This window comes from Hesperophylax consimilis, chromosome 29, assembly GCF_061612785.1.
Source record: "Hesperophylax consimilis isolate HC1 chromosome 29, BYU_Hcon_1.0, whole genome shotgun sequence".
In the NCBI taxonomy this organism is placed as follows: Eukaryota; Metazoa; Arthropoda; class Insecta; order Trichoptera; family Limnephilidae; genus Hesperophylax; species Hesperophylax consimilis.
The window spans coordinates 7,731,955-7,756,413 of NC_142864.1; the positions used below are offsets into that span (position 1 = coordinate 7,731,955).

At 33.0% G+C, this 24,459-nt stretch overlaps 1 protein-coding gene and 2 non-coding genes across 3 annotated transcripts in view; all 3 read right to left on the reverse strand.

Moving 5' to 3' along the window:
- Positions 1-3,882: 3,882 nt before the first annotated feature.
- On the reverse strand, positions 3,883-4,001 carry LOC149409841 (5S ribosomal RNA). The gene has a single exon (XR_016305119.1). It is a non-coding gene; the product is annotated as a 5S ribosomal RNA (ribosomal RNA).
- A 323-nt stretch (positions 4,002-4,324) lies between these two features.
- LOC149409842 (5S ribosomal RNA) lies at positions 4,325-4,443 on the reverse strand. Its single transcript, XR_016305120.1, has one exon. It is a non-coding gene; the product is annotated as a 5S ribosomal RNA (ribosomal RNA).
- Positions 4,444-13,789: 9,346 nt separating this feature from the next.
- The window catches only part of Mitf (transcription factor Mitf), a 372,014-nt gene continuing 361,344 nt past the window's right edge, over positions 13,790-24,459 (reverse strand). The window contains exons 10-14 of the mRNA XM_089649089.1: positions 22,408-22,522; positions 21,702-21,823; positions 20,721-20,850; positions 20,043-20,171; positions 13,790-17,493 (exon numbers count right to left, since the gene is read on the reverse strand). Coding sequence (XP_089505215.1) covers positions 17,267-17,493; positions 20,043-20,171; positions 20,721-20,850; positions 21,702-21,823; positions 22,408-22,522 — 723 coding nt within the window. The 3' untranslated portion in view covers positions 13,790-17,266. The remainder of the gene's footprint in view (positions 17,494-20,042; positions 20,172-20,720; positions 20,851-21,701; positions 21,824-22,407; positions 22,523-24,459) is intronic.

Consider the following 24,459-nt stretch of genomic DNA (forward strand, 5'->3'; position numbering starts at 1 on the left):
AAAAAATTGGTCTGAACCTTAATTGAACACAAAATCTTCATTTAAGTGCATTTGCGGAAAAATCATCATTCCTATGGCAGCATTCGAAAGACTTGGGTTCGAACTTTTGATGCCGTCTTCTCAGAATAGACCAAACCGAATTGACTGAAATTTTAAACACGTACTAAAAATAATGGTCTGAACCTTAATCGAACAGAAAATTTTCATAAAAGAGCATTTGTGGAAAAATTATCATTCCTATGGTAGAATTTGAAAGACTTGGGTTCGAATTTTCGAGGCCGTTTTCTCAGAATCTACATAACCGAATGAACTGAAAATTGTTATACGCACTTAAAATCATAGTCTGATCCTTAATAGAACACAAAATCTTCATAAAAAAGCATTTTAGGAAAAATCATCATTCCTATGGGAGCGTTTGAAAGAATTGGGTTCGAACTTTCGAGGCCGTTTTTTCAGAATCTACCCAACCGAATGGACTGAAATTTGTTATTCGCACTAAAAATGATGGTCCGAACCATAATCGAACACAAAATTTTCATGAAAGAGAATTTGTGGATAAATCATCATTCCTATGGGAGCATTTGAAAGACCTAGGTTCGAACTTTCGAGGCCGTTTTCTCAGAATCTACAAAACCGAATAAACAGAAATATGTTATACGTACTAGAAATTAGAGTATGAACCTTAATCGAACACAAAATCGTCAAAAAATAGCATTTGTGGAAAAATCACCATTCCTATGTTTGCATTTGAACCTTAATTGAATACAAAATCTTCATTTAAGTGCATTTGCGGAAAAATCATCATTCCTATGGCTGCATTCGAAAGACTTGGGTTCGAACTTTTGATGCCGTCTTCTCAGAATAGACCAAACCGAATTGACTGAAATTTTAAACACGTACTAAAAATAATGGTATGAACCTTAATCGAACACAAAATCTACATAAAAGAGCATTTGTGGAAAAATCATCATTCCAATGGGAGCATTTGAAAGACTTGGGCTCTAACTTTCGAGGCCGTTTTTTAATAATTGAACACAAAATCTTCATTAAAGAGCATTTGTGGAAAAATCATCATTCATGTGGAAGCATTTGAAAGACTTCGGATCGAAATTTAATGCCGTTTTCTCAGAATATACCCAACCGAATTGACTGAAATTTTAAACACGTACTAAAAATATTGTGTTCTGAACCTTAAACAAGTACTAAAAATAATGGTCTGAACCTAAATCGAACACAAAATCTTCATAAAAAAGCATTTGTGGAAAAATCATCATTCCTATGGGAGCATTTGAAAGACTTCGGTTCGAAATTTAATGCCGTTTTCTGAGAATAGACCAAACCGAATTGACTGAAATTTTAAACACGTACTAAAAATAATGGTTTGAACCTTAATCGAACACAAATTCTTCATAAAAAAGCATTTATGGAAAAATCATCATTCCTATGGGAGCATTTGAAATACTTGGGCTCTAACTTTCGAAGCCGTTTTCTAATAATTGAACACAAAATATTCATTAAAGAGCATTTGTGGAAAAATCATCATTTCTTTGTGCACAATTGAAAAACTTGGGTTCGACCTTTTGGGGTTATTTTCTCAGAATTCAAACATCTGAATGGAATGAAATTTTAATCACGCACTGAAAATTATGGTTTCAATGTAAATCGAATACAAAATCTTCATAAAAAATCATTTGTGGAAAAAACATCATTCCTATGGGCAACATTAAGACTTGGGTTCGAACTTTTGTCTTCGTTTTATCTGAACCTACACAACCGAATGAACTGAAAATAATGGTTTGAACGTGATTCGAATACGAAATCTTCATCTTCAAATCTTTCTTTTTGTGGAAAAATCATCATTCCTGCGGGCACAAATGGAAGATTTGGGTTCGAACTTTTGAAGTCGGTGAGTCTTTTGGTGGGTTTTGGAATTTTATATGGTAGATTGCATGTTTTGGTTGTCAGGTAGTTTGCATGTTTTGCTAATTAGTTAGTTTTGCATGATTAGGGTTCTGTTTTAGAAAATTAAGAAGCTGCTTTCCCCAGAGTCCACCTTCAGTGATACTGTTAAAGGATGTCATTGTTCCATCAGATGCTTGCAGCGTTAGCCCTTGTTGTATCGCTGAGTTTCCTACCTACATACCTACCTAATCACGTTATGTTGGGGCAGGTAACCACCTTCAGTTGTTTTGTAAATAAAACGTATATGTTAGAGTTCAAATTTAAGACCAAACCTCAAATCAAAAACCCCTTCTTAAAGCTCAATACTTTCCTAACTCAAAACTTAAAGTTTAAAGGTATTAACTCAAAGCTCTAAGCTTTAAGCTCACAGCTCCAAGTCCAAAACCTAAAACTTTAAATTTGAAGTCCAAAGCTTAACACTCAGAGCAAAGACCTCCAAATTCAATTCTCACATAACTCAAAGTGCAATGCTCAAATACCTTAACTTTAGGCTCAAATTCCAAAGGTATAAGGTATTCTCAAAGCAAAGAGCTCAATGGTCGAATCTTAAAGTTGAGCACTGAGCTCTGATTAGAGTTTTAGCGTTGAAATTTGAAGCAGAAAGCTTAAAACTTGTAGCCAAGTCCAAAGCACTTACCACAAAGCCCAACAATTTAAGCTTTAAGCTTTGAGACCAAAGAACAAGCTTCAAAGCTAAAGGCAACCATCTCAAATCTAAACCTCAAGGCTTAAAGCACGAAGCTCAAAGTCTAAACTCAAAATCCACAACTTCAAACTAAACGGTCAAATCTAATCGATAAATTATCTCTTTTAGCTTTTGACTTCGAGCTTTGATTTTTGAGCTTATAGATTTTAGCTTTAAGATTTGAACTTTAAGTTTTTACTTTTGCTTTGCGCTTTCGTCTTCGAGTTGCGATTTTTAAGTTCTGAGTTTTGAACTTTAAGCTCTAAGTATTTAAATTCAAGATTTGAGCCCTCAGATTTTACCTTGGAGCTTTAAGCTTTGATTTCTAAGCTTTTGAACATTGAGCTTTTGCTTTGGATTTCGAACTTTAAGTTTCGAGCACTAGAGATTTTAGTGTTGATTTTTGTGCTCTGACCTTTTGACCTTGAGCACTGAGCTTTAAGCTTTGCATTTTGAGCTTTCAGCTTTGGTATTAAATGAAATTAAAATTGGAATTTATTATTATTATTTTGAGCTATTTGTTTTATTATTTAGGCTCTGAGCTTTTGGCTTTAAGCTATTAGCTTTGGACTTAAGATTTTTTATTTAGATTTGAGCTTTAAGCTTTAAGTTTCGGACCTCGCTTTGAGCTTTAGGTATATTGGGTATAAGAAACAATTTTTTTTTAATTTTAGAAAAACACCATTTTTAATATCACATTCGCAGCTAGCATCCTCGTTTATTTTTTTAAAAAGATAATCTCCAGTAGCTGTAACTCACTAGAGACAACTTAAAAATAGACGACCGAGAAGGCGAAGGTTCTGGGTTCAAGTCCTAGAAGCGACCATATATTTGAAGTGAAACTTCTTTACGCGCGTCATGCAATTTCGTGGACCGGAGTAAAACCAACTCATGACCGAAACGAAAATGCGGGACCGATTAAAGTTCATTTGATCTAGTCAAAGTTTTGAAGTAAAATATAAATGCTTCTTAGCTCATCTCGACAACTGGCGTTGGTGGTGTAATGGTCAGCATAGTTGCTTTCCAAGCAGTTGATCCGAGTTCGATTCTCGGCTATGGCAAATTATTTTTTTGTTTTTAACGCCTTTTTTTTTTCAATGGTTGACGATAATATCAATCCACTAAGTAATATTTTAGGCCTGTAGAATAATTGAAAAGTTAAAGAATGATATAAAATTTTTTATGATGTTAACGATAAAAAAATAAAAAAAAACATAAAATTACCATAAAAAATGGGCCAACGGCACGCGGTGTTCCCAAGCGGTCACCCATCCAAGTACTGACCGCGCCCAATGTTGCTTAACTTCGGTGATCGGACGAGAACCGGTGTGTTCAACATGGTATGGTCGTTGGCAAACGCTAAACAATATTAATTTCTATTCTACCTGCAAATAAATATATGAAAATTAGTATAAAAAAGCCCTAATAATACTGAAAACATTAGCAAGGTGTGTGCGACGTTGATAAAAATAATCATTACATACGCGCTTGAAAAAGATCGTAATTACATCCATAACTTTGTAGGAATTTTTTTTTTCAATGGTTGACCATAATATCAATCCACTAAGTAATATTTTAGGCCTGTAGCATACTTGAAAAGTTAAAGAATTTTATGATATTATTAATTATAGTAACGATAAAAAAATAAAAAAAAACATGAAATTACCATAAAAAATGGGCCAACGGCACGCGGTGTTCCCAAGCGGTCACCCATCCAAGTACTGACCGCGCCCAATGTTGCTTAACTTCGGTGATCGGACGAGAACCGGTGTGTTCAACATGGTATGGTCGTTGGCAAACGCTAAAAAATATTAATTTCTACTCTACCTGCCAATAAATATATGAAAATTAGTATAAAAAAGCCCTAATAATACTGAAAACATTAGCAAGGTGTATGCGACGTTGATAAAAATAATCATTACATACGCGCTTGAAAAAGATCGTAATTATATCCATAAATTTGGAGGAATTTTTTGAAGTGAAACTTCTTTACGCGCGTCATGCAATTTCGAGGACCGGAGTAAAACCGACTCATGACCGTGACGAAAAAAAGGGATCATTTCGCTATAGGAGCCTAGCTAATATTATATACCTAGTTTAACTCACTCTCCTAACTCATCTTCGCTGTCTACAGGCAGAGCGCACGACTGTGGTCGTGAAGAACCGAGGTTCGATCCCCGCTTTAACTATTTTTTTTTTTCTTTTTTTATAACTTTTAATTTTTTTTATCACATGCTACTTATAAATATGTCAATAGACAGAAAAAAAGAGAGAATGAAATGAAAAGAGAGAGAGAGAAGAATACTAGAAGTTTCACTTCTGTCTTGCGTAGGCTTGACACACCCATTTTTTTTTTTCTGATTTTTTTGTTTCTAAAAATCGTATTATTGTGACATCTGTCGAACACGTCTCATAGGCTTATTTAGTTAAATTTAAGGTAAAAAGAGATGGTTAGCAATTCAGCAAGTTATGGGTATATTGTGAAATTATTATTAAAATCAGTCAATCAACATTTTCAATTCACTTAACAATTAGTAACCAAAACTTTATAGTAATGTGATTAGAGTGCAGTGTGTAAAAAGGAATATTCGAAAATTCTGCTAAAAAACATTCGAAATTCGCTGAAGTTGAACTTGCGACGAGGATCGGTAACTGTCGGTACGCCAGATGTTTTCAATGGAATTCTTGGAAACTCTGAAAGCCCTAAAAAATATTTCGTTATGCCCAGGGTAATTTATTATCCCGACCGTCGCCTTTTATTGCGTCCAAAATGCACCAATAATACAATCACCAGGAACGGGATTACATGGAGATGAATTATGAAATTGCCGAACGTCACAGCGTTGCTGCCAAGTTCTGTTATCAATGTGAGGATACTGTGACAGCGCTTAATTAGCAGCAGACACATACCTGGACGGATGACAAACCTCGTGCTGGCACTGTTGATGGACTTGTGCTTCATTTTATTCAACTTAATTTCGCTTATTTTTGTAATATTTAAATTTTTGTAATACCTGCATCAACTGTAAAGCGCCCCTGAGGTGATATCGCACAAAATCGGCGCTATACAAATTGTCCTATAAATAAATAGATAAATAAATTGTAGGGAAAAATATATACAACATTCCTCCCTCATGGGGAAGCTTCACTATTAGTTATAATTATACTGCTTACCAGTGGACCAAGAAAATGTTAGCGATTTTTAAACTAAAATTTGAAACAGAAAAATATGAAAAACGATACCGAACCTTCCCTCTGACTTCTCTACCAACTGAGCTTATGTGACCCTATTTCCTTCGGTCGTATTTAACTGTATCATACTTCGAATAAGACCTATCAACATTATCTTCATTTTTTCACCGCACAATTTTATTGGCTGCTTTCAAACTAAATAAAGTCTAGTCTTAGATAAAAACATCCTGTTCTTTATTTTAATGTATGTAATGTGTATTAAAAAAAGCCACTTTGTATCAGTTAGATAATAATGAAAACTAAAGTATTTCAGTTTCTGGAAATGTAAAATGAAAAATAAAGCACTTTCATATGTGGTTATTCACTTGAAATTATAAACGATTGTTCATTTGGCGGCCATTGTTATTGATGTGAAAGTTTGAAGGTTAGTTTTTCCTTCTCTTATTTAACCCAAAATATGAACCTGTGAACTTAAAATCTGTTCTTAATTTGGGTATAATAAAAAAATAAATTTACAAATAAAGTGTGCCTATTAACAGTTTCCCACTTTTCATTGTATACTTATCATTTTTTTATTTATTAGTTAGAGTGCCAACTGCACTAAGGCTGTGGAGCTACGTCATCCCCATTTGGGGGTACGTTGTGAGGCTGAAGGTGGTAGAAAAGGAAATGAGATTGCGGAGAGGAAGGTTGGAAAGTGCCTGGCTATTCAGAACTGGTCATCAAACAAGTCTAAAGCCAATTCAAGCAGCTTTTCGATTCTGATTGGTGGTCTCTCGGAAGGGAAGTAATATCAGTATTCATATGTCGCTTAAGTGGAGTTGGGAGAACAACACAAACTAATGATTATGTGTGTTGGTGTATATATATCATATACACTTCCGACAGTAATGTCCTTGCTAAACGTCACTGAGAAACAGTATTTTGACTTACCTGTCTACCATATATTTTAAGAGAGAAGGGGACATAAGATCATCGAATATAAATATTCAAAAAGTTTTTACAATTATTCAATAAGTCTAAGGTCCAGTTGTTTCGCAGAAATTCACGTGCGACAAAGAACACAAAACAAAAAACAAAATGGTGACTAAGAAGTAGGTACGTTTCAGCTTTTTGGATAAATTGCGATTAGCGGAAGAGGACAATTATCACGTTGTTAAGCTTGTCAGGCACCTAGAAACGGCGTTTAACGGAGACCTTTCAAGTGTAAAAAAACAAAATGGCGCTGAACGCGCACTTGATGACAATGCTACATTTGAATTTCTGCAAAACAACTGGTCCTTACAGTGTGTTCATTCAATGATTTTTGGTCGAATAACAAAGTAAAAAATAATTTACTTAGATAATTTTAAAATAATTTTACTTCGCACAAGAGGCCCTGAAATTTTTTTTTGCTCAGGGCCTTTGTCATCTTTGGGCATGCTTGTGGAGGGTCTTTTTATGGAAAGGAAGAAGAGGAAGTTCTAGGAAGGAAAAAGGTATGAGGGGTGGGTAGGAAAGTCTGGCTAGAGAGGTTAAAAGGTCCCCCTCAACCAGCCTCGGCCCGCTCGGGTTCATGGTTCACCCCATGAACCAAACATAGATAACTTGGGGTTCCCGGGATACCCATACCCGCCCCCAAATTGTGTAGCAAATAGCATGCTGTATGTAAGCAATGCATCTGTGTGAGTTGTTAGTACTGTAATATCTATACCTGGATTCTAGAAAAAAATGAAAATGGACTTTATATTATTTTTTCCTTATATTGAAAAACATTGATAGACAATACACTGGTCTTGAGAGAACCCTAAAAAACTTTTTTTTTAATTCTTCCATATTTTCGGAAACTTTGGTGTTAAGAAACTATAGGAGCTGGATCTACACTTCCACGCATTTTAAAAGGCGGTAAACAGCTGATAGTAGATTCAAATTCAAATTTCAAATTTATCCTAAAAAATACAAACTTTGAACTCGATTTACTCAAAAACGAAAACTCAAATCAAAAAATGTTTAATCACAAAATTAACTTCAAATGTGATATTGATTCACGAGTTTGCCGCTTGTACCACTAGTTTCTGGACACCATGTATGGTAGATATATTTGCGGTATGTTCCACAACTTTCATTTAAAAAAGGTGAAAGTTCACCTTTTAAAATGGAAACGTTGCTTGAATTGAGCTTAACCGTGTTTGGTGACCAGATCTGAAAAGCCAGGCACTACCAAACATTTCCTTTCCCCATCTCCCTCCTTACAGCCTCAAAAGATAACCCAATTGGAGAAGCCATAGTCCCAAGGGCAGTTAAAACTTTTGCGCGGTTATCACAATTTTTGTTTTAGGTTTGAAACGTAAACAAAATGAAATTTCATGAAATAAATAAAACAAATTTAAAAACTTTAATACATTTTTTTATTATTGGGTAACAGATGGCACTCCCATCGTAAATATATCGTATTCACATCATTCTCAAGTTATCAATTAACATATACAGAACACCACCACTGGGCAGGCAGATAAATTGACGCAACACGCCTAGAGTAGGCTTCACAACTCCAACAATAAATATATTTTCTCTTACATAACATCTAGACTAGATCAATGAAATAAATTGGCTATATATAAAACAATACACTTATATAATAACAATTCATTTTTATTGTTAGATATTTACAGTATTTTTTGAATAGGACATTTTGGTATTGAGATTGAAGTACGCACTGAACAAACAAACCGAAAGAAATGTTTGGTGGGCGTGTATATTTTGTTAGATATTTACAGTATTTTTTGAATAGGACATTTTTATTGTTAGATATTTACAGTATTTTTTGAATAGGACATTTTGGTATTGAGATTGAAGTACGCACTGAACAAACAAACCGAAAGAAATGTTTGGTGGGCGTGTATATTTTGAGAGGTGTTATGTAAATTTTATTTTTAATCTATATTATAAATCACACTTCTAGTGGAATTACGTATAATTTATCTTATTTTTTTGACAAATTTTTTTAAATGAATATTTTTTTTTATTGATTTTCTGATAAATGTACAGAAAATAGGGACACGTCTAATATGCACATTTTAGTTTCGTTAAATATGAAGGTTTGTTTTTTTCTTCTCTTATTGAAACCACAATATGAAATAATGACCGTAAAATAGTTTCTAAGGTTGCCAATTTGGTTTCAATTAAAACATAAATAAAAAAGAAGCATAAAAAAAACAATTTTAACTGTTTTTTTTTCGACATAGTTACTAAAAAAAAACAATTTAAATTGTTTAGTTACTAAAAAAAAAACATTTTAAATTGTTTTTTTTAGTAACTATGTCGAAAAAAAAACAATTTAAATTTATTAAAACATGGTGTGAAGAAAAGTCGTCAAATTAAGAGTTTTTTTTTCGACATAGTTACTTAAATGCACTATTTTTCATTTTTGGAAAAATGATATATAAAAATGTGATTTTCTATTAAAAGTGCGTATTAACTGTGACCCTATTTTCTGTATATTTACTGATATTTTTAAAACATTATAATCAAAAGTCATTTTTTTTCTAAAGATAAAAATTAGCACCCATCTCAACAAAATGCTTATAATAATTTTAAAATATAAATAATAATGTTTTATTGTCATAAATGGCATTCTAAGAATTTTTTCTTCACATTCAAAAATGGTTTTATCAATAATAATTATTAAAGGTGTCCAGGGGCTAAAGAAAAAAACCTTTGTATGAGGAAAAAACAATGGAATTTCGAAAAAGTTACTTATTTTTTATCACTGTTTGTGCACTTAATGCAGTTAAAATATACCACATTTCTTTCTCAATCTTTTTATATATATATAAATATAAATGTAAATGTTTGTTTGTTCAAAATCTTAAATATCTGAAAGTTCTTCACAAATTGCTTTAAAATTTGGACACAACTTTGCAATCGAATACGCATATAGATATCACCTGTGACAGGGAAAACAAGTTTTTTTTTTAAACAGCGCCATCTGGTGAACGTAAAAGAAACACGCACTATTGCTTCTCTATCTGCACAGACAGATCGAGCTACAGCAACGCGTGGTGTGGAACAGCTAGTACCAAATAAATAAAATAAAAATTGCATAATTCGAATTATCATTGATAATTTATTTTTAAAAAATACTCCTTTTCGATTGCACAACATTTCACAATGCTTTTCAGTGATTCTCAATATGTTTTTTATTGCTTAAATAAAATATCATTTAAATTGCGAGAACCATTATCCAAATATGAACTACAATATGTATCTTTAACTTTAACTAACAACATATTCAAAATATATATTGGAAGAAACATTATTTTTCACAGCTAAGAAGCATTATTTTGATTGTACAATACTTTATTGCAAACTACATTATTTATTTACATGAATAAATATTTCACCAATGAACTCATACATATCATTAGGTCACTTTCAAGAAATTATAATATTAAAAAGGGAATTTTGTTCACTTGACTTTAAAGATGGTAACAAACATTTTATACGAGACGATACAGAATGAAAAATATATTAAGACGAAATGGCTTAAAACTGGAACTGCAGCAATTGAGGATGCAATAATCCTACTGGCTTCAGCATTTAAAACTTTTGTGCGGTATTCATATATGAAAATTAACAAAACCCCCTAAAAATAAAGCTTTCAAATTACTATAACTCGAGCGATTTTTGGCGTATTATGGCATATTTGCAAAAGCGTTATGACCTATCGCTTGTACCAACTTTAATCAAATTGATTCCTTGGCTTTACCGCAGTTAGCAGTTCATATGTTCGGTATGATTTGAGATTTTCACGGCCAAAAATATTACAGTGATTTGTTTTTGAGGTATTCTGCCGTGTTTCTCTATCTCTTTCTTTAGCCAACGTTTCGGACAGCATTGCAGTGTCCATCATCAGGGCAGATGTGTAATGTTATGTAATGTTATTACACATCTACCAAATCAAATGTTGGCTAAAGAAGGAGATAGTGCAACACGGCATACTACCCCAAAAACAAATCACTATAAAAGTTCATATGTTGCTATTTTAATATTTTGAGGAATGACATTAATTAAATAATATGGTAAATTCTTATATATATTTATGTTAACCAATCACTCGAGAGGGTAGTCTCATAAAAAAGCTTTTAAATGAAATACTTACCAAGCCTGGACTGAATTAAAATTCAATATTGTACCAAAGTTAAGTAGTTGAAAGGAGTTATCAATTTCAATAAAGAGTCAACGATAAATTTAACGAAAAATAACCTAACCTCATTTATTATCAATTTTTTGAACAATTGCCAGACATCGGCGGTAAACATAAATCTAATAAGAACCAAATGTTTTTTTTCATATTTTAAAGTTCTTTCCAAATTAAAATTCTCAAAATATGTATTTTTATATTATTTAAATTTCAAATAAAGAATACTTACTTTTTTAAACTATTTTACTTGTATAGCAAAACAAAGTAGAATAAATGTATAAGGCACATTGTGAAAATTTTACATAATGAGTTTTTATGTTTTTACAACTACAACAAAAAAACATGTTTGTAATTTTTGTTGATATATTTAAATAACAAACTTTCATACTGGCCGATTTGTAAGAAAAATAAATCATTTATACAATAATATACAAACTATAATATATTACTGAAGATTTTAATTGTTTAAAAATATATATTATACAAAAAAAAATTGTTATTATTTCGAAATGAAAATACTTTTTTTTTTTTTTGTATTAGGCAATTCACCCTAAAGAGAATGAAAATACTTTATCACAAAAAAAAGGCTAGAAAAAAAATGTTAAAAATATTGGATTAGTTTCAAAACAAAACCAATTGTTCATAATATAGTAAATTGTTACAAAAACAATTGCTATTTTATATCATTGTAACTAAACACTATTGTTTCATTAGTTTTTTTTAACGCAACATAATTAGTGTACTGAAATTATATTGTAACAAAAACGATTGTCCAGATGGTATATTGTAACAGAAACAATTATTTGGATAGTAGGTATGTACCTATATTGTAACAAAAACAATCGTATGGATAGCACTGTAAAAGAAACAATTGTTTCAATAGTGTATTGTAACATAAACAATTATTTGTACAGTGTACTGTAACAGAAACAATGGTTTGGATAGTATATTGTAACAGAAACAATTGTTTGGATAGTATATTGTGACAAAAATAATTGTTTGTTTAATAGATATTTGTATTAGAAACAATTGTTTGGATAGTGGAAAAACAATTGATTTGATAGAATAATGTATTGAAAAAATAAATTTTGTAATGTTGATGTAGGAATGAAAATCATAAATAATAAATTATAATCATTAATTCATTTAAAATCATTTATTATTTCAAACTTAACATTCATAAAAATACTCATTCCTTACAAATAAAAATATATTATTTACATCTAGATAATACAATATTATATTCACTACTATTATTGTATGTATGTTACTAACTATGTAACAATAATTAATAAGTACAATCATTACAATATTATTATTCAATCAATGTATAAACAACATGTAAGGTTATTGCTGTATTGAGATATATTCAATATAATAATATGTATTCATATTGATTTGTTATTAGGAATTTTGTACATTTGTGTTTGTTATAACATCATTACGGGCAGTAATGATTTGTAAAATTTTCCATCTTATCAGGATTGCTATATTGGGACGTTTTCACATTTATTATTAATCAACAAACGTTGTTATATCATCATTACGGACGGTAATCATTTGTTCAAATTGCAATTGCTGTATGTATAAATGTTCAATACATTTTAATATTTGTTATAACAAATTTTGTACAAAGGGTTTGATTATAATATAATCATTACATAGTAATTGGATAGCGTCCTTGATCAGAAAAAAGAAATTGATATCACCCACAAATGAGATAGGCTTCCGAACTAAAGAAAACTTCCGGCCTCGAGTGGGAGTCACCCAAGAAACAGCAAAAATCGGACACATTTGAGGGAGGTCTATTTTTTGTGAAGATGGAGAAGAGAAAGGCTGGGAAGTACCATTCTTTTAGCTACAGATCTGGACACCAAATGCGGCTAAAGCCTTTTGAATGGTGGTCTTTCACCAGGGTGATACCGAGAGAATCTTTCACTATGTATAAAGGAAACCAGAAGACGTATAAAGAAAAATAATTGTCAACATTTTGTAACATGGTTGGAGTGTTTTGTACATTTTTAACATTTTTGAGGCACCAATTTGTTGTAAGCACCATTTGTAACGTGTAAATTTTATATAATTACATAACACAATGCTTCACATCGAATACAACCTAAAAACTTCTAAAGAGATCTAATTGTAATAATGTGATACAGTTTTCAGAAACATTCTACCAAATTGTTACATTTAATACAGGGTTTTCCAATAAGAGGTGTTATTTTGAATAGCCCGCTATTTCGGTAGATGTTACTTTTGAAGCTGTCATTTTTTGACATTTGACAAGTAGAAACTACGCCATTAATAAAAATGGAACGATACTTGCTTCAACAACGCATTGAAATTATAAAAATTCACTTGAATGAATCAAATGCAAATCATCTTGAGTGATGAGGCCCATTTCCACCTCGGTGGATTCGTCAACAAGCAAAATTGTCGCATCTGGGGCTCGGAAAACCCAAGAGTTATTGTTGAAAAGCCTCTCTATCCTCAACGTGTGACTGTTTGGTTCGGTTTATGGTCCGACGGAGTCATTGGACCTTACTTTTTTGAAAATGAGGCTGGAGCAACAGTTACGGTGAATGGATTGCGCTATCGAGAGATGATTAATGATTTTTTAAGGTCGGAATTGGATTTTATTGATCTGGACAGCGTTTACTTTCAACAAGACGGCGCTACATGCCACACAAGCAACGAAACCATTGATCTTTTACAATTGAATATCAAAATAACACCTCTTATTGGAAAACCCTATATATATATATATATATACCAATAATTCATCAAACACAACTGTATACTTGTCCCAAAGAGAGGTTGTATGTGACGTCATCATTCAAATTCAAAAAAATACAGTACAAAGTACAAAGGGTATAGCTTATAGGTTACATCCTATTTCTTCCAGCTAACCCAAAAAATACACATTTTATTACATAACCCAACAATTACATGTTAACAAATGTATGTAAATAAAAAAAACAAAGGTATTTAATTTATGTAAGGTATTCATTTAAGGTGTAGTGACATTTTTTTAAAAGAAATGTTTTTAGTGATGATTTAAATTTAAGTATGTCGGTTATTTGTTTGATGCTACGTGGAAGGTTGTTATATACTTTAATGGCCATGTAGTGTGGTCCTTTTTGAAATATAGTTTTGTTTGCTTTTGGGATTAATAAGTTTTCTGTGAACCTTGTAGCGTGTTTATGTGTTATTATCTAGTATCTTCTGTCTTTTTTGTGTTCACACAAGACGCAAAGAGGACGAACGTCGATGACACACCTACAAGCTCTATCTGGGACTGCTTTAAATTAATATTATTTATTTTTTGTACAGGATATAGATATACAAGGTGGTTGGTAAGTGATGTGAAATATTAAATGAGAAAAATAAATTGATAAAAAGGCCAACGAGACTTAGGGTTGAGTTTATAATGTGCCGATATATATAGAAAATAACCGGGGGACAGATAATCCATATCCGTAAGAAAATATCATAATAACTGCTGTGTTAACGTTATTAGATATCAGACAGAACTTAGAGAAGTTACCTGCTTAGAGTTAGAAGTTAATAAATTATGTGATTTGTTTACGAAATTGATATCTGTAGTCGATTTTAACAGCATGCCGCATTAGTCAGTTTTTTTATGTTTCCCAATTTTTTACAATAAAAATTGGCGGAGAAATAACAAGAGAAGTGCTTGCAAATTTTTATGTACATAAATATTATAGCGTGGAGATTGTTACTAACTCATAGAGATTGTCTCTGTTATGTCTTACAAGTTATTAGTAGAGACAAGAAAATTATTTTTTGCTAAACTCACATTGTTTTATTATTAAAATCTGCATTATTTTTTAGGGAAACCGGTGTAATTTTTCAGCAAAAACCGTGGAAATTTGCAACTTTTTGGATTTTTTTTTTAAATTAAAAAAAGAATGAATGTTTTCGAAGCTTGCTGCGTTTTATTTTATGACCATGCAAGCTTATCGAAACCATAGACAATTAAATATTTAGAATGTATAATATTGCTTTCTTATTTTGAAATACCAGAAAATAGCATGAAAAGTACGAAAATATCGCGTTGTTTGCCCAAAAATTACGAATCTCGCATTATTTTCGTAAAAAGGGCAAAATCTGCAAAATAACAAAATCAAAATTTTCAGTTTTCTACTTATAAGTTATTGGTTTAAGGTGATGCACTATGTAGTAATTTAAAATCACGTGTTTTTGGTTTGAAAATTTGGTCGCCTAGAAATGTTTCAGATGCTTTAATTAAATACTGCGAGTAGAATACATCCTGGCCTTTGAAATAATCGAGTTTTTTTTAGATTTAGATAAGTCTTTTTATAAGCCCAGAAAAAAAAGGTGTGTAGGCCTATGAAAACTGCTTTAAAGTTCAAAATCTCCTACTTACGAACCCATTTTCGGTTATGATTTTATTGTATAATGTGGAAAATTAAGTTATTTATAAAATGATCGAAAAACATTTAAATATTTGTGCCTTAACATCCACAAAATAAAATAAAAGGAACTTTTTGGCCATGTTTTTTTCTTGCATAAATCAAAACAAGTGGATGGTGTGAAGCGGAAATTTAAGCCTTATCGCCATCTACGTAAGGTGTGTTATTGATAGCGGCTCGATTCAAAATATTACACAACATAGTGCATCGCCTTAAATAAAAACCGAAAAGTTCGAATCATCAAAGAAAACGTCTGCCTGTAACGATTTATTAAGTTAGCAGTGCTATCGGCGGCTTGCGGCGACATCCCGATAGAAGGTAGTTAGCTGGCAGATAACAATAACGGCAAGTTAAAAAACAGCAGGTTCGTGGTACGTGAAGACTTTTAACTATCGGCAACCTTATTGGGACATCACAAAAGGGTCTCGGGCCTAAGTTACATATTATCATTATACAAAATTACAAGAAATAAAAAATTTCAAATGAATTACCAAATCAATTACCAAACACCATGTATATATAAGTTTTACATCAATCCATACTATTCATTTTATATTGAAAATAGAGCTCAGTATAAAGAACTGATTGATCATTTTATAAAATTGTATATGAAAAATCTTTATAAATTTTTATCAAAAATATGTTTTTATTTTGGGCACTCTATTATACGAATTTAAAAAATAGTATCTATAAAAATATATTATTTGTTCCTAAGTTTCGCACTGTATAATATCCAAAATAAATATGTAAAGTATTTCAATATATTATCGAACATTCAAGGTAAAATAATTTATCAAAAATATGAACACTTCATTAAATAATATAAATTTTAAATTCTCAAAAATACTTATTAAATTAATAATTCTCTAAAAGTAGACCATTTTTAAATGGTCTATTTTCTAATATTTTCGAATCGACTTTTCGAATAATAATTCTTGGGATTCATTTCTGAATTTTCGTAGAGGAGTCAACAACTCGCTGATTCTTTACAAGAACGGAGGTGAACTTCTACGGAGATCGTATCTCGTTGAATACAGTATGTCTCAAAGCCATGAGACATTCGAAGGCTATACAAGTCTGTGTCCAGTGGAGGTCTGAAGAGATACGGGGTCAACAAGAGGTCTGGAAGACTTAAGACGCTTTGAGGTTATAAATATGTTCTGACATATCTGAAGGCCACAAGAGTTCCAAATTTCATAATAAGGAACAGATTCTTTATAAAATTGGAGGTAAACTTCTGTGGAAATTGTATATCGCTGAAAAAAGAGGTCTAAAAAAAAGATGAGTGACATTGAACTAATATTGACAACAGTGGTATCTCACTTTACAGAGATACAGCTTTCACTCCACAACGGTACGCTCTTTGACATTTCAGAGATATATCAACGGTTCCTACGTATACTGTCAAATCTGCATTTTGAGAGGTTTACAGGGAAATAATAACAACGATGGATTTTTTTTAACCAGCTGGTATTATAGAATTTGATTGTTTTCATTTAAAAACAGTCAGATGTAATGAAAAATTCAATGTTTTGTTTGCATCAATCGAAAATAGGGAGTAAATTAAATAGTTTCAGACAATAAAACAAAAATCAATTTTTTGCAAACTCTACGGTATAACACAGGGACCGTCGATGTACTACTTTCACTCCATATTGCTTTTAGAGAAACAGTCTTAGTTGTGGGCGGAGTAGGCCTTCAACATTGCAGAGATGTGTACAACTATCGCTCCATGAATTAATATCCACAACGGTGCGCTCTTTGACATTATAGAGATATATACAGCGTTCACTCCATGTCGCTATCAGAGAAGCAGTCGGAGATGTGAGTGGAGCGCGCCCTCATGAGGCCAGAGGGCCCCAGTAAGCCCGAGGGCCCCAGAAGGCTGGAGGGGCCCAGGAGGCCTGAGTTCCCCAGTAGGTTGGAGGAGGTCAGCAGGTCGGGGGGCCCCAGTAGGCCGAGAGAAGGCAGGGAGCGCTGGGCAGATGGGAGGTCCATTATTGAGTTGTTACCGCCTGGAAAAATAAGTTATGTGGTTAGTTTTTAAACAGTAAAAAATATATAGGCTTACACCCATTACACCCATAGAATAAAGAAGAAAACTAGAAGCCTTCCATATAAATATGAATTGAAACAATGTGCCACTGACTTAGTATCTTTTAGTTCTAGACTATTTAGCATGCAGTCTGTCTCTCTTACACTTATCCCATTTAAACTTGTGACACACAGTTTTGCACGGAAATACAGGCCCAAATTGGGCTTATATTTGGATCATGAAAGACGCCAACAAGGCACTTCTTGTGTTATTCTATAGTTGTGGCTACACCACAGAGGACAAGGATTAAAACTAGAAAATAGTTATACCAGGAGTGGGCGTATCTGTGTACCTGAAGTAAACACAATATTTCTTTACGCGGTGAAATTATTAAATCATTTTTAAATACCGAAATTCTTTTTTGGAAAAAAAAAGAATGGTAAGGTAGGAACCGTTTTCTTTTAATTTGTTATTGATCACACTAATCTCTAAAGATTAATTGTTCCGTACATTATTAAAGCACTGAATGGATAATACACACTAGAAAGAAATGTCAATTTGTGAGGCAGGTATGGGTAGCACTCTTAAAACAATGCCAAAGTTGCCTCTAAAATTATTGAAAAGCATAATTTTTTGGCATATAAAACACAATATATTGTACCCATAGATCGAGAAGGAGAACAAACCAGCTTGTGCAGAGCGCGGGAGGCGGCATGACCGTCACACTTTTGGCGATTGTCAATAAATGAATCTGACAGCATACAGGCAACTCCCATTGTAATATCACCATTCGGTCTTCGAAAATAAAATCTGCTTACGAATTACTAGTCCCTTTTACAAAAGTGCGCATATTGCTGACTGCATAAAAACTTAACTACATATCCCAAATTGGGTAAATAAAATTATGGGCTTGTTTACAAAATTAAATATTTTGTTACACTATTTAGTTAGACGCTTTTACAGATGTTTTATAATTTAGCCACCTCACTTTTAGCGTCGCTTCGTAGGCAATTACTTAAAAAATGGACATTCAGGTCCTGCGCAGAAAAGTCTCACAATGGACAGCACTGTAAACCTTTGCCTTACTTTAGCAAACTTTACTTTTCTGCGCATGATCTGTATTTTGACCTCAAATCCAATATGAGGTTGTGCAAGAAAATGCCGCAGGGCTGTTCCTCTTAATAAAATGTCATATTGTGTATACTTTTTAGTATGTTGTCAATGCAAAATTAATTCATGTTATAATAAGAATAAAATTAAGTAAACTCAAAAAAAAAACAAAGTCTCATATGCATTAACATTAACGAGAGATTGACCTAATGAAATCAGGAACTGTCAAATTAGTTGTAATAGTTGCGAACTACCAATTTAGTTGTGATATGTACGTGGCAAACTACCAAATTAGTTGTGATAGTTGTGATACGTGGCAAACATAAAAGAATTGTGATACGTGGCAAACTACCAAATTAACTGTGATAATTGTGATACGTGGCAAACTACCAAATTAGTTGTGATACGTGGCAAACTACCAAATTAGCTGTGATAGTTGTGATAAGTGGCAAACTGCCAAATTAGTTGTGATACACGGAAAAGATGGCTCTAGTGATAGTATGTAGTTCAGAGAGTTCTCCAACAGATGTCATTAGTGTATAGGTTCGCCCCTCCATGATGAGTACCAAAGTATGGGGAGCAGTGAGAATTCTAGAAAGATTCAGAGAGATTCTCCTGGATGTCTTATACCCTTGACACCATTATAAGAGTTTTAATCTAGTAAAAGACAGATAAAGAAGATGTTATTATTTTATCAAGAATCATTCACAACCATCGACCAAGAATTATCTAAACAGGGCGTGTGAAACTTAAAATCAACACCGAAACCAAAAATATTGGTTTAACAAAACATGAAAAAAAAGTACGGAGCAAATTTGTCTTCAAGCAAGTTCGTCTCAACACAATGCTCACTAGCTTTGTGAAGATCATTTTTCAAACACGAAATTCAAGTGGCTCTGAGCCTGTGTATCGATAAAAGTAACAATTGATAAAAAATCTTTCATTTCTTTCTAGCAAAACAATTACGTCACACAACAAATTACGACAAAACTTTTGCCACAAAATGAATGATCTTCGCTAGTTTCGCGTACGTTTTTAGAAGCTTGTACAACAAGTTTATATTAAGTTGGATTGTTAAGTTCACCTCTGCATCTTGGTGATGCGATGCTTTTTGGGCTTGCTTATTGGCTGTTAAATTAACAAATTAAGCCTTGGGATTTGAGCGATAACTTTGCGCTCTGTTTTATATTGTAGTAAACTTGTTTTTACATCTAGGCTTTCAAAGCGAGGCATCGGAATTTGATGGGGAGTTGTATTGTGAAATTACTCTTAAGTGGTGATGTTTTTAGATTTACATTAGGTATGAGAGGGCTAATCTATTATATATACATATATATCGATGTTCACAACACTAGTAGTTCTTGATTTCACCACCATCAGTCTCTCGGCGACTGCCGCTGGTTAAACTTGTAGACTTACCGGTGGAAGAGTTGATCCCTAACATGGCAGTGCTATCGTCAGCCAGCATGGAGGCCATGCTGTTCTGCTGATCCACATCTTCTCCGAGGCAAAGTCGGCTGGACGGTGAGGAGCACAGCATTGGATCTCCTGGAGATGGGATCAGGTTAGCTTCAATAGTCTTAGATTAGGTTAAATTAGTTAATAATAATTTGATAGGAGAGTTCTGTTTGTTGTCTTGAAATTGAAGTTGAATATTTTTCATTGCATTTTCTCCACACTTCTTCTATTTCATCTGATCGCCATCACCACAAGATAATCATTATAATAATATCAGTTTTCTGAAAAATCTTTGCATCAATTCTATTTCTGGAACGTGTTGCGCAACACTACCCTGAATACTTTAACGATATATTATCATTATTACTTCTAATTTTATTGTTTCCAAGTTTCAAGAAGACAAATAATATTACATTAATTAATTTTACGGATTACCCCAAGGCCCTATTCTTATACCTTTCTTATATCTACCAATTTGAAATATTATTAAATGTTAGTTTTTTTAACCAGCTATAAAAAGCATCATTTTCTGAATACAAAAAATATAGCTAAATGCAAGCTTAACAAATTAAAATAAAGCGAAATGTAATTTAAAATAACATTGCACATGCAGCCATGCTGTAGAAAGGGGTGACCAACCTTGCACTGGATTGTGGGAGTCGTCTTCCATAAGGTCTTCTATCTGCGTGAGGGAGAGAACTGGAGGAGCATCGGTGGTGGAGTGGTCACGCCCAGTTATCATCATGGCGGGGGTGGGGCTCACTGCCATCTGTGGGAATTACTTATAAGTTGTAACGACATAATATGTGTAATTTTGGATCATTATCCTATAATAATACAATACAAAGCATGTACATAATATGAACTAAACGAAGATAGCGAAGAATTGAACGAAGAAAATGATAGGTACCTAGCTACAAATCAGCTACACCTGAATCAAGCAACGACAAATTGCACAAAAACTTATACCAGTAAAATTATGATTTCTGAACATTGTTTTGATGAAATACATGATTCATGCAATATCAGAAGATTTTATAGTTTCAGTGTATCCCAGCCCTGATGAATGTGAAGCTATATACAGAAGTAGTTGTATATTAATCTTTATAATTTTCAATTCAAAGCAACAATTTTTCAATACCGTGCACAATGTATTTTGATTAAATGTGTACAAGTTTTATTTTGTATTATCAGGTCGATATTAGTTCCTAGCCAGGCAGAGTGCCTGCTCTAAGGAACCCAAACAAGGTCAGCGTTCCCACCCGACCCCTGTGCTCTGTGAATCTATCAAACAGACCGCCCTTTTCTGCACACTGAGTCAAGGATTTAATAGTGAGTACCTTGCGGCCCCAGACCAAATGGGATGCCAAATTCAAGAGTGGGGCGTACTTACGATTTGCACTATTGTATGGATAGTTGTGTACTGTACATTTTTTTATTTGTACAGGGTCAGCAGTTGTGTACTATTGTATGGATAGTTGTGTTCTGCACAGTTGTGTATTTGCACAGGGTCAGCAGTTGTGTACTATTGTATGGATAGTTGTGTACTATAGTATAATATGGGTTCTGTGGCATGAAGTACAGAATTTGCAATATGACATAAAGTGCAACGACACATACCTTGGAGGGGGTATCGAGGTAGCTAGCAGGGATGGAAGCCATCACATCGTTGTTGTCTCCAGAGTCCAGCTGTAGGCATCCTAAACTGGGGGCATTGTCGTATGGGCCTAGCCGCAGGGAATCTGAAATCATTACCAAGTGTTACTGATTTCAGACAATCACACTTTTATCTATCATGATTTCAATAACCATCACGCTAGTGTGGGCGGAAAATTTACCGCACTTTTTTAAAAAAGGCAACAACTTTTTGGAATCGCGAGGTGCTCAGTATTCGCAGGACACTCAACTAGACGTGAGGTGGTGCAAAGGTGGGGTGAAGGAAACCACGAGGTACCATGCAGACAGGTACCAAAGTACCTCAAAGGACCTCGAGGAAGGTGGATCTTGCAGTCAAGTAGGTATAGGTATCTATATAATTGGAAACTACCATCTTATTTTTATATAATTTATTATTTACTAGCTATACCCCGCCATGCATTACTGTGGCCTCAGTCTGTCTGTGCAGACAGAGAAACAATAGCGCTTGGCGCTTTTACGTCCAACAGAGGGGACTATTTTTAAAAAAAAAGCATGTTTGTCCAACAGATGGCTTAATTATTTTTCTATTCGTTTGTAGCATCGAAATATACAATAATGTATTGTTGATCAAACTGGCGCATTTCGACCACAGGACGAATATGAATAATAAAACATTATGATAACTTACCCATAGTTTCGTTGGCGGAGGTCCCATGGCAGTCTCTTGTTGGACAAAGCGAGGAGTCCACGCTGTGACGAAGTGGTTCTGTTCTGGGCAGGTTTTGCATTGAGGCGGGTGTAGACTAGAATAAACAACAAAAAATATAAACATTTTATTAATAAAGAATGACCCAGATACAAATTTGAATACGCTTCATCCTGTCTACCAGTCGCTTCCAGTTAATTTGAATACGCTTCATCCTGTCTACCAGTCGCTTCCAGTTAATTTGAATACCCTTCATCCTGTCTACCAGTCGCTTCCAGTTAATTTGAATACGCTTCATCCTGTCTACCAGTCGCTTCCAGTTAATTTGAATACGCTTCATCCTGTCTACCAGTCGCTTCCAGTTAATTTTAAATAAACTGAAACGGACCTAGAATCGGCATTGATTGATATACTAGTACATAATAATAATGACTAGTCATTTAATAAATAAAGATTCTAAATTTTTGAATTGGAAATTCACATGTCATACGGCATATATTCTGGTCTATTAATGTGTAATTTCTATCACCTAAGAAATTCTAAAAAAAAGTACTATAGGATTCATATGTCTTATACTGATTTATAAATGTGGAAATTCTAACTAAACAATTGTAAATGTTCTCCAAAATGCCCTGGAAAGAATCTCATACTTGTGATGTTTCGAAAGAAACCATTCATCTGTTCTGAATGCAATTACTAATGTTATCCAAATTGACCCTTGTAATAAATTACATCTTTGCGATTCTTTCAAGGATAAAGAAACCATCCTGTCACTTCGAATGCAATCAACAATGTTCTCAAAATTGGTTTTGTAAGAATATTATGTACTAAATACACACTTTGGCTGTCCTGAAACGGGAATCCTTCCCAGTTGGACAGACAAAGGTTCATTTTGTTTGTATTGTTTGTAATTTATATATATGAGGCGTGTTGAAACAAAGACAGCAATCTCCACCATTGGTGTAAAATGAGTTAGATGTGGCGATGGATAGAGAATCAAAAATACTATCGACTGCTGCAAAGGTTTCGGAGCATAAACGACAATTTCCCATACATTTTTAAATTTTAATATTTAGTTCCACAACAAACATGGCAATCTCCTTTAGGTTACGGGACAAAAACAGCAGTTTTTGTTTGAGCCAATCAGAGACCCAGAAATATGATATTCAAAATGGCCACCCCATACAAAGTGTGCACAGCTGGTGTTATACATAAGCTCGGTTTTTTAATGTTTTTGTGGTGAAAAAGTGATTTATATTACTGTAAACTTTATTGAAATCAAAGATGAAATGTTTTCCAAGTGAAGTTACACCATAAATGGCAAGGAAGCGTGCGAAAAAACCAGAAATGTCGAAGAGGAATTTTGCCAAAAAATAGAGGTTAGTAATGCATACAATGTTACTGTAAACATCAAACTTTTGTCCGTTTGGTGAAATGCCCATACATATGTTTTTAGTACCCACGAAATATTAAGATAAAGTGTAATATTGTGATAAAGAGGATACTGAAATATTTATCTTACTTTTATTATTTGGTACTTACCAATTTAATATACAAAAATTTTTTTTTCAGATATTCGGCAAAACAATTCCTGCTCACTCAACAATTTTTGTTCTTTATTATGACCATTTTTCAATATTATTTTATACTTAATTAATAATTACTTGATAAGCTACTTTTGTATTTTTTTAATTTGAAATTAAATTCACTGGAAAATATTTCAGAAATTTTAGAAAATAATAATATTATTTATGATGTCAGGATACTGTGTCTTTTATTCGTCACTATTTTGTTTGTTTTGTGTAATTAATTATTTTAAGAGTTACATATTAGTATTAATTTATTTTCTGTTCTGTTCTTATTTTTTGTACCGTTGTTACTTTGCCTAATTTTTTCAAAATATAGGATCTATCGCATTGCACTACCACTGCATACATTCTGTAAAATTGTCTTTCCAATATGTAAATTGTCTTGTGTTGTAAAATATGTCTTTCCGAATAAATATGTAAAATGATACTTATTACTGATTTCCGT